This window comes from Phragmites australis, chromosome 4 (genome assembly GCF_958298935.1).
Source record: "Phragmites australis chromosome 4, lpPhrAust1.1, whole genome shotgun sequence".
Taxonomy (NCBI): domain Eukaryota; kingdom Viridiplantae; phylum Streptophyta; class Magnoliopsida; order Poales; family Poaceae; genus Phragmites; species Phragmites australis.
The window spans coordinates 11,339,814-11,351,305 of record NC_084924.1 but is presented as its reverse complement, the minus strand read 5'-3'; the positions used below and the strand labels follow the sequence as shown (position 1 = coordinate 11,351,305).

General features: G+C 40.0%; 1 protein-coding gene across 1 annotated transcript; it reads left to right on the top strand.

Moving 5' to 3' along the window:
- Nucleotides 1-208: 208 nt before the first annotated feature.
- LOC133915690 (costars family protein) lies at nt 209-2,362 on the top strand. The gene is made up of 2 exons (XM_062358949.1): nt 209-461; nt 2,036-2,362. The coding sequence occupies exons 1-2, from the start codon at nt 381-383 to the stop codon at nt 2,216-2,218; spliced, it is 264 nt and encodes an 87-aa protein (XP_062214933.1). The 5' UTR covers nt 209-380; the 3' UTR covers nt 2,219-2,362.
- The last annotated feature ends 9,130 nt before the right edge of the window (nt 2,363-11,492 follow it).

Sequence of the window (11,492 nt, the reverse complement as noted above, 5' to 3'; positions counted from 1 at the left end):
CACACATTTTGGTCAGTTATCGACGAATTTTCGAACCTGGTTGTGCCCGGTTGAATTATTATCACGCGACTGCACGTAATCTGAGCCATGCGGTGTTGTGGTCACATATGTATTACCGGCTGATCACAATTCACCGGCTAATCCTCGAGCAGCTGAAAACGGAGGCTACAAACTAGTCTGCCCTCGTCTCACCCTTCCAGTTTCCCGATCGAACGGCTCACACGCGACGGTTGGTGACACTGCCAAGTTCCAACGAACCACCACAGGGACTCCGCATCCTCGCGGCTCGCTGAAATATCCTTGCCTGTGGCGCGACAAGATCCAAGAACTCGCACGCGCAAGCGCACGCGCGGACGGACAGGGCCGCAGAGCGAGGCGCCATGAACGTCGAGGAGGAGGTGGGGAGGCTCAAGGAGGAGATCCAGAGGCTCGGCCAGCAGCAGCCCGACGGCTCCTACAAGGTACCTCTCTCTGCCCTCCGGAACCGCCGCAGATCTGAGCCATCCGCACCGCCTCATTTCCCATCTCGCCATCTCACGCGTAGTCTGAGCAGGGATTCCTCTTCTTTTTCTCGATGCTTACGACAATATGCAGTTCGATGCGCACAGTCCAGTCATCTGACGTGAAGTTGCGAAAGATCCATTTTTTTCTTTTTATCTGCGAGTGAGTCCTAGAGAGGCCGCTGTCCACTACTCCACTTGATGGATTTTGAGGTGATCTTGTGGTGCTGCTGATGCGTATATGTAGCAAGGTGTCGTTCATATGTGGATGCTCGAAATGATGTGTGCAGTGCAGATCCCGAAAACTGTGACAGCTACCTGGTAGCTAATGGAACCTGTTGCGAGTATTGGTACCGAATCAATGATACTACAGCTGAAACACAACATTTCCGGTCCTTTTTGCATTGGGGGTACAGTTTCATGTCGATTTTTTTTTCTGTTGAGATTAGCATGCCTTCAGTTCAATGAATTTTCGTATGTTATCCACTGCACTGATTGAATGCGAAAAAAAGTTAGAAAGCCTGCACAAATGGAACCGCTGTTTAAAGTGTTGTACTTGCCCTTGCCGTAGTTGTATGTTGGGGTATATGTCATATTATCAATGAAGATGTCCACTGTGATTGTGCAAAGAAGAGTGTAAGGGATTAAGAACCATAGTCATGTCTATTGTTTACAGAGTTCTTCATATTCCAGCTCTCTGTTTCGTTGACCATTGTGCAGCCTCTTTATTCGAGGATATTCAACAAATTCAAGATGTTGGTTAGTTTGGTTAATTTTCTGTTTTGGTTTGCTCATATTAACATCAAATTAAAATAGTTTGTGTAAATGTGCGTTACCTTCTAATGATCTTTTATATTATTTTTTCCAAATCTTTCGTTTCCGAGTTGTGTCTTAATCATATATGAGGCTCTAAACTGCATATGGTGGCTTAGAAGGGCTTGTCATCGTGATTTCTCCTTCCTTTTACTCTTTAGTGATGGCATGCTTTCGTCCTTTACCACTAAAGATTAGGCTGCAGCACATTGCCCTGGCAATCCTCTTTAACATATTTTGATTTATGATCTTTAGCTCCCTAAATGTAACCAGAATTTTAAAATAAAATGGACAAATGGATACAGAAATACGATGATATACTCCATCGTTGTAGTCCATGGCACCATCCCAGTACCGTGAGCTTTTGTAGATGTTCACATTTTATGCTTTGGATGAAATGACATATTCATAAAGCAGAGTACTACAACAGGCAGGTGATTGATGCTATGACTTGCATAATGCAGATCTTGCTGCGCTGAAAGAGTTTTGCCTTTTTTTTATTTATAAGCACATATGACGTACCTATTAGCAACACTGTTTCTTTGTAGAGTCTATAAGCAACATTCTTAATGGTTAGCCTTATAATACATAAGATACCTTTACGATGTTACAGAGATCATGGAAAATTATCCATGTTAAAAAATTTATCTTAGCTGTCCTACACCTTGTGCACGTATACTAAGGATATCAAAACCGCATTACTGAACTATTGTGGTTTGCAGGTCAAGTTCGGTGTCCTCTTCAATGATGACCGGTGTGCAAACCTTTTTGAAGCGCTAGTTGGCACCTTGCGGGCCGCCAAGAAGAGGAAAATTTTGACCTATGATGGTGAGCTCCTTCTGCAGGGTGTTCATGACAATGTGGAGATAACCCTGTTGCCTCCTCCAGCGGTTGCTGCTGCTTGAAGTGCTCACCGAGTCCCTAATGCCGTACCGGTGATATGCATGTAATTTGTTGTGCCTAGATTATCACGAACCATTGGTATTCCCAGAAGACTGCTATTGTGTGATGTATAAAATTGTGATTCTTAAGAAATTGTCTTGCTTGCATATGGTTCTACTGGAAATTCAGTTTTGGTATAATATGTCACATGAAAGAAACAACTTGGAAGTAATGGCTGTGGGTTATTGACAATGTACCATTCGAGGTGATTTTTTTCAGAAAGTTTTCTTGTTAGTTCCATTCCTTTCCCCATTTTCCTTGCATTTTTAAAAGGGGTCCCTATCTACAATTACTTTCTCACCAGCACCTACTGTCACCCATCTATACAACGCCTACTTTGGCATAGCGTCATACTGGCATCTCATTTGGTCAAGTCGTGTCTTATAAACATCCAAGTGCAAAATAGGTGAAATAAAAAGAGAACGAGGATGTGGTACTTGTATGGAGAGCTATATAAATTTGTTTTTTTTTCGGGAATGCAGAGTTTTTCTTGCTATTTCCACTTTTCTTTGTTTCTACTAGCATGACGATGGGACTGTACTGGGAGATACATATGCCACGCAAGCAATCTATATATACTGAAGCTCTATTGTGTACCTAGTGAAATCATATGGCGAGGCCGCGCAAGCAGATTTTGTCAGGGTTGCAAAAAAGATGCAATGCGTGATGCTCTTGCTTCTAGCACGGATCAACCACTCCAGAACGTGGGGGTTCGGACAATGACTACATGGGAGGACCCCTCTAAGTGTCAGTCTTGCTCCTCTACTTCGACTGGGCATTCCTTTTTTTTTTTTTGTGTCTTCAAGAAATCCTATCTTTTGTGTGGCCCTGCTGTTCGAGGTCAACAATAGGCCAGGGTAGGTCTATCGGATCTGAAGTTCCGGAGGGCATCGTTCTGTTTCAATCATGTAAACTTCTTCTGTTATTTCCTTTACTCAATGGAAATAACTGTATCCGAATCGAACATATGCAGGCTAAAGCAATACCCGGAGAACTATGTTTACTCCGTCAGGGATGTGAAATGGACTAGAACATACATAGTCTTTGATTTTGCACGGAGGAAATCCAAGAAAGCCACCTAACGCCAAGCAAAGTGTCTGGAAACATATTTTTTCGATAAAGTAAGTTTTATTGATTCTTATTGTTATATTAAAATGATACAGATATATAAGAGTTCACTCCTGACTTCTGCATATCTCAAATGCACTCGGCTCTAAAGGAAGAGAAAAACCAGTCAAAACAAACGGCAAAAGAGCAAGAATAGGGTAAAGCAACTGATCCATCCCGCCATCTATGATGATGCCTCAATTAGGAGTTTAGACTGCCATTCAAACCGAGTGAAGATGACCCTGACCGCCTGATCCTCCTACCACTACAACACAACCCATGTACGGATCCATTGCGTATATGTAAATATATTATGTAAAGGAGAATTAATTTTTCTCTTGTTAAAAATAATGTCATTTCTGTATAGCCATAGAGACAAATAAAAAGCTGGCGCTGTTACCATTACTTTAGGTTTCAATTGTTTACTAAGACCATAAAGCCAATTACCAAATATATTTAGAATATTGCGTGGTGGGTAAAGGTTTAAAGCCACTTGAATGATTAATCATGTAGACCTCGCAAATCCATAATAAAAAAGATATGCTTATTTGTCTTATTTTTGTGATAAAAGCAACACTTCTGACTACCTAGCTATGTTTTTTGGTGAGATTATCCTTTGTTAGCGGTACACCTTTGCGGAGGTATCACAAAAATACTTTTATTTTTAAAGGTGCCTTTAATTTCCATAGTTGTTTGTTTATTCTTGGTACATCACTATATATGAGCGCTCGATATATTGAATTAACTGTGAATTTTCCAATTTTGGTCAAATTCCAACGGAATTTGTTAGGGTCTTGTGTTAAATTAATGTTGATAAGGCGAGGTAACAACTCATTCCAAGCTATCAATTTGGTCCACTTAGAATCCTTCGGAAAGAGATATGGGGGGGGGGGGGGTAAAGATTGTAAACATCTTGTTTTATTTCGTACTATTTTAAATAAGCTAGGATATTGTTCGCTCAAAGGTGAATTTCCCATCAATACATCTTCCCATAATCTGATTTATGAGCCATCTTTGATATTAAAAGTACCAAAGCGAAGAAAATATTGCTTCACCTTTATCAATCCTGTCAAAAAATGAGAATCTCCTGATTTCCCGCTTACTTGTGATAGTGATTTTGATCCCAAATATTTGTTTCGTATTAGGGTTTGCCATATCCTCTCTTCGGTCAATCATTTATATAGCCATTTGCATAGAAGTGAATTATTTTGAACATCAAAATCTTGTATCCCTAAACCCCTATTTTTTTGGTGGTACATGACACTTCATTTTGCCGGTCAATACCTTTTTTTATTGTTACTTTGCCAGTAAAATCTAGAATGAAAGTAATCTAATCTTTTAAGTACCGTACGTGGAATTAGAAAAGAAGACATTCTGTATGTTGGGAACCTACTAAGAACTGGGTTAAAAATTATACTACAAAAGAAGATACTCTATCACTATAAGTTATCTTCTTTATTTCTTCAATTTATGTGTTGGTACCGTAAGCCTAAAAGACCATGTATGTCAATTTATTTGTAAAATATACAGCCTAAACCAATAGTGGGGACTCAATCATCCTCAATGGCGCGGGTATGGAGGTCTAGAAGGAACGAACGAACTTGTACCTGGAAGTGCAGGAACAACTCCTTGCACTAGGAGCATCAGGACGCGCGCTATGTGATGTGAATAGGTGGTGAGCTGGACTCCGGGCTCCAAAACGTTCTGTCGAACTCCAGAACTACACTTTCAAAGCACAGGGTCTTAATATTACTAGACACATCATATCAATTCACTACGTGAAAAAACATCAAAAATAACCGATCATAATAGACATGAGTGATGGGTCTCACACCTGTCACCCCAAACGTCACTCTAATGACTAGTCATTAGTGACGGATAAGAATCCGTCACTAATGATATTATTGGTGACAGATCATAATCGTGACCTGTCACCGATAAACGTCTCTCATATATTACGGTGAAAGATATAAGTGACGGGTAACCTCTTCACCTATCACTTATGTCTGTTACCTATATATTAGGGAGAAATATATAAGTGATTGATAACCTAATTACTCGTCACTTATGTGTAGGTTATTGTGCTGAATTGATCGGTTTCCTGATTGTATCATGGAGCGTAACCAGAATTTGACAGCTGTCTTCTCCCTGCAATCAACATCAACGCATCCAAATCCATATCGACAAATACTAGCTCTAATAGTATTGATCACAGAATCGCAAATGTTATAAAGTTCCAATCAATTTATTACAGAATCACAAATATTACAAAGTTCTGATCAGCTCATATTATGACCTGTCACTTATGACTGGCCCAGGAAGATCCGTCACCTTTGCCAAGTCATAAGTGACGGATCGTAACATGATCCGTCACTTATGACTGATGCAGGAAGACTCGTTACTTATGACTAAATCATAAGTGACAGGTTTAATCATTACCCGTCACTAATGTTATAGGTGCAGAATAACATTAGGACCCATCACCTATTAACTGTTATCTGTGATAGGTAAATACCCGGTCCCGATCTAAGACGATATAAGTGACGGGTCGTGTAATGACTCGTCACTTATGTATGTCTCCTTTGTCCGCTTTTCACGTAGTGACTTGTCCAATTTTTTTGAGAAAGATTATTTTCACAGTGGTCATCATTGACATTTCCTTGTAGGTAATTTTTACAAACTGACGGTCTTTACAATGCTTTCCTCAAAAGAAAAGACGCTCTTCCTAAATATTATTACATCACATTTGTGCATGCACCTTTAATAAGCTATCTTTGGATTTTATCCCTCTATACCAAATATCTGTTTACAGATAAAGACCTTAGTTCACCTAGTCAAAAAGAAAACTACAATAAACGAGCAGGATTCGCTTCACACTTCACAGTAGTAGACTAGTAGCAAAAAATGGAGAGTAGCTAGACAGTATACAATGGCAATGAAATGCTTATCGAACAATGATGATACATAAATGTTTAGTTTTTTTCCAGTGGAATCTGTGCTAGTATCCACATTTTGAGATTCCTTTTTGCATACATTTCCAGGTTTTTCATGACATGATTAACTCACCAACCTTCAAGACTCAAGTTGAAGTCGTACAGTGTGCAGACATGAAACCATGAAAATCATAAACAAATTTTTAAGTTGAAGTCGTACAAGTTTTTTGAAAATCACCAACCTTCCTGTACTGACATCTTAAGTGACTGTTATCAGTGTGCAATGTTACAGCACCTTCAAATACAACACCTACCTCTACTCCCTCTTTCCACTTTCCGACTTCTTTATATTAACTTCAAAATGTGAAACAAAAGAACAGAGAACAAGATGCTAGGATGGGTAAATCGATGGAGTATTTCTGTTTTCGGGAAATCCATGCGTAGACTGCAAGTATCAGAGTGCTCATCGTCTCTCTTTGTTTCGCTTACAAATCTTTGTTGTCCCATGAGTGTGAGAGGTGTCAGGAGAAAGAAATTCAGGGAGACTGGAACAATACGAAGCCGAAATCACTTGTATAGTCTTTTTTCTTTGTTCGAGAAATTTAACATGCCAGCCTACCCTAGCTGGTTTGGGACTTTTCGGAAAATTAGCATGCCAGCCTTCCTTAGGTGAGGAAATATTCTTAAAGAAAGTTACCTTTCTCAGGGATGTATGACAAAACATCGAAGGAATGAAGACCAAACAAGTTTACTTGTATCTGATGCTTAAATCACATTCGCAACCTGGATTACTCATCCAATCAAGGTTCCAGAGATCTAAGATACAAGATTGAAGCGTATGTTCAGCATGATGAAGACTGTTTCCTGCCATTTTGCGACAAGAAAGTTTGCCAACTTTCCATTTATATTTTCTCAATTTTTATGTGCTGGAGGATACGAGGCATCACGAAGAAGAAATTCAGTAGTTTTAATGAAACTGTTTCTTCCCTAATTTTAGCTTGTCACCTGCCAAAAAGAAGAATCAACCTTCTAGAAATTTATTACGTAAGATGTACATAGGTTTGAAGAAACAAACCGCCTAATTAGTTTGGTATCCAATATCCTCTCATTATCAAGTACATATTTTGTTTTTTCAGGGATGTGAGGAAGACTGCAATGCACACAGAGAGACCTTGACTGAAACAAGGTAGATAAAACCGAGCAATCTTCCTGCTCCAAGGAACATGACTAGAGTGAAGAAGTCCAGCCTAATCTTCTTATGATTTCAACTACCATTCAGTATAATAGCTGTCCTAGAATGTGTATGGTTGTAGCTAGCAATTCTCTTGCAGTTCATGAGGTCCAAGAGATGCATGCGTCACTGTGATGACTGATGATTAGGTTAAGATGTTCAGCGAGACAAAAAAGGATTACAAATGGCACGATGACAAGAGTCTGTGGCCTTCCATAATATTACAATGTATTTTCAGTTCTTTTTATTTAAGCAAGCATTTTCTGATTTATTTTTTTAACAGAAGATTTATTTTTTTCCTCAAGACTCCAGTTCTACTGCGCCTCAGGGCATATCATAAATTGGGGGAAAAGTAAGAGAGCATACAAATATGGTTACACGGGAAGCATTATTACCTAACTACACTGTTGTTTGTTAAGAGGCCCTTCTCATTGAGGCACAGGAGCGCTACCATCACATTCAATATATGATGGACCTCTTCTGCCTTCTCTTATGGTTGATTAAGTCTTCCTTATTTAAGCAACTACTATAGAAAACATTTGTACAGATGGTTCAGAACCGCCGTGCGGAACATTTTTTAACCGTCTATGAAAAAAGTATGTGCGGAACGTTTTTTAACCGTCTATGAAAAAAGTATGTACAAATCAGATTTATACATACGAGTTTTGAACAAATTTGTACAGATGGTCGAAGTTTCGATCTGTGATATAATAATAGTACAGACGGATCCAATAACGAGCAATCTGTACTATGGTACAATACATACGGCTCGAATTTTTGAGTCGTCTGTGATATTGCAATAGTACAGATGGTTCCAATAACGAGCTGTATGTACTATAGTACAGTACAAACGGCTCCAGTTTTGAGTCGTCTGTGATATAGAAACAGGAGCCGTCTGTTTTGATTTGTACAGACGGTTATAAGCCTAGAACCGTCTGTACTATCATATATACAATATTAAGTTCATATATTTTTGAATGTAAACTGATACATCAACAACAGATCATACACACAACAGTAAAATATCATACACATAGAAGGTCATTTACATTCAAACTCCATGCATACAGTGGATTAAACAAATTCATTCAATGTCACAAAGTCATACACATATCATGTCACAAAGTCATACACATATCATGTCACAAAGTTATACACATAAACATAAGTAAAATGTCAATATTATAAAGCCTCACAACATTTGCAAAGCATTCTTCATTCTTCATTCTTTATTATTGAGTCAACCCTGTGCCTGACAATATATAAACCAACAAATTAGCTTTAGCACATTGAATTAAAAGGAAGTAACGAGTTCATTTGTTTCATTTTAGCTTATAATACATCAATGGACTGCAAGATGCATGCATTTTCAATATATTGAACTAGTCAGCTTTTATTGAGATTACAAACCTTGGTTCATAAAGTTATCGTCATCATGAAATTCACCGCTCTCCTTTAAGATCTCCGCATTTATGAAATAGATGAGCCATTTTTGAATATACATGAGACCCACCTTCTCGAGACTATATGTAGGAAATTTATATGTCTATAGAAAAAAATAAAATGTTAGGCACAACGATGAAAAATATATTTTAATATATTATAATTACACTAATCGGTGGATATACTAGTGGACTAGAGCCAATGATTTGCATTATATACTGGGCAACATAGTACCCATAGAGGTTGGTACCTTGCGACTGCTTGTGACACTGCAAAAATTGTGCATGGTAAATTTAGTTATATGGAATGCATATTATGATGGTAAATTGATTTACGACGGAGGAATTATTACCGGAAACTTATGTTGGTGGGTCGCTAAGGGTTTATCTCTCTGTACAAGTCTGCCCATCAAAACATACTTGCCAGCAAGTCTATGAGATCTGAATACCTCTCTGGGTCATAGTACATCGAGTCAAGGTATATGTAGTGTTGCTTGTACGTATAGATACAAACTAGCATCCAATGGTCTCGGTAGTTGTACTATAGAAGAACAAGGTCATTTGATCCACAGAGAGCGACCATGGCCTCCGCGACGTATTTCTCGATCTTCCTCACCAAGTGATTGTTGACCCACATACGACCTGTGAGTTGAGGAATCCAATTCTTAGATTCTCTCTTATGCCTTATTGAATCATGTCTACACATAAGAATAATGTAGATGAATAAGTGTATCAATGAGTTAGACAGTTCATTAAGCATAGACCACGATTAATAACACTTACAATGTCCAGCATCTCATTAGGCCGACGTCTAGCGAATCGCAATGGTAGAGGAGGAATAAATCCTCAAAGGTCACAAGGAAGGTTCCACCTTGTTTCAGGAAATATTGCTGCTGGTACTTAACGCTAAAACAAGGAGAAATATATTTCTCCTCTTGGAACCTCTTCATGTATATGTCATGCAAAATCATACTTGCCCAGCCCAATTGCTCTAACGCTTTCTTGCTCAGTAACAACTCGTCTGCCACATAGGTGTTTGACAGAGGTTCTTCTTCTACCTCCTTGGTCTTGCCCTTCTATTTGCTAGCTCTACGCTTTCCAGGAGGTGCTATTTTTTGTGGACTGTTGGCCAGATTTGCTGAAAAATTGTTGTTGGTCATGTGGTGCAGAAGGAGATTTGACCTTCAGCGGAGCACGATGAAAAGAAAAGTCACTACCGTCGCGTACAAGAGATAGAGGCCACGGAGGTGGTGGAGGGGTAACCAATGTTATGAACTTCTTAGGCCATTGGATGAAGGAGTGGACAACCTCCCCAAGTGTTCTGACATTATCCTCTGGGGGAATAGGAAGTGCTAGGGACGTGTAATTCCTATAGACCATGTCCACTGACACTCTAGCGTAACCAGGCTGTAGCGACTCCGTGAATCATCTATTCCCCACCACATGGGAACGCCAAACCTGTGCCAACCTCAATGATGTTATCAGAGCCAACAGTGGTGGGTAGTAAGAGCTTGCACTTGGTGGCCACCTCGATGTCGTCGACGGGGTATCTCTCGCTAAGGACCTCTTTTGGAATGTCATCGATGGTGGGGGGGGGGGGGTCACCTTCAAATCCATAGATAGGGAAGTCATGTTGATCGAGCATGTTATCTGGATCATTATCTGGTGCACATGCGCAGCTGCTCTGGTGCCGAGCCGGTGGAGATTCAAGTGTCGTGGTTGCATCATGCTGCCTCATTGCTCGTATTTACTCCTCGACCTGTTGTTCCATCCTTTCTGTAAGCATATCCATCAGTTCTTTCATCCTTGCTTCGAACTCAGTGGCAATCTCCATTCTCATCCGTTCACGTTCAGCTACTTCACGCCTAGTTTTGTTTCTCCTTCGGCTCCTATATGAATCAGGGTCGTCAAGGAATCCCAACTTCTATGGAACAGAAACACCTATGTAACACGTGCGATCTGGGTGCTCTTTGTTTCCTAGAGTTGAGGTTAATATATCTTTTTCCTGAGATGGCTAGAATGATCCTTAGTGGATTCTTCTGAAAATTGCAGGATCATTTGAGCCACTTACTCAGTTTCTGGCTTCCTGAAGGTGACGGAACCATCAGCTGAGCGTACGACCCTTCCTCGAAACCAGTTCCGGGCCCGTCTTTTTGGGATCTGTAAAAATAGTGTGGAGCGGTTCTCTCAAGCTGCATGCTCATCCTCCTTGTCCCAATCCAACTCCTTGCGCGTATACCCACCGGTGCCGAGCCTGTCAGGGTGCATGTTGTGTGACTAGCGCGCCTTATTAGCTTGACTCTGCTGCTGGAATTACTCAGATTAGCACATCTCTACAAACTCTGCCCATTGATTCGCCAAGTACCCATAAGCAATATTATTGGAGATAAGATCCTGATTCACATATGTATTATACAGCTCGCTCTTGAAGGTCTTCCACACATTGCCCATCTTGGCTATTACCTGTCTTTCCACGTCCTCTAAGGAGCATCCTTCAGGGAAGTCAAATTAGGCTTCAATTGTT

Excerpts from the sequence above, each read along its gene's own strand:
- LOC133915690 (XM_062358949.1), top strand. The coding sequence starts at position 381 with ATGAACGTCGAGGAGGAGGTGGGGAGGCTCAAGGAGGAGATCCAGAGG. Across the intron at positions 462-2,035 it reads AGCCCGACGGCTCCTACAAG|GTCAAGTTCGGTGTCCTCTT; the intron begins GTACCTCTCTCT and ends TGTGGTTTGCAG.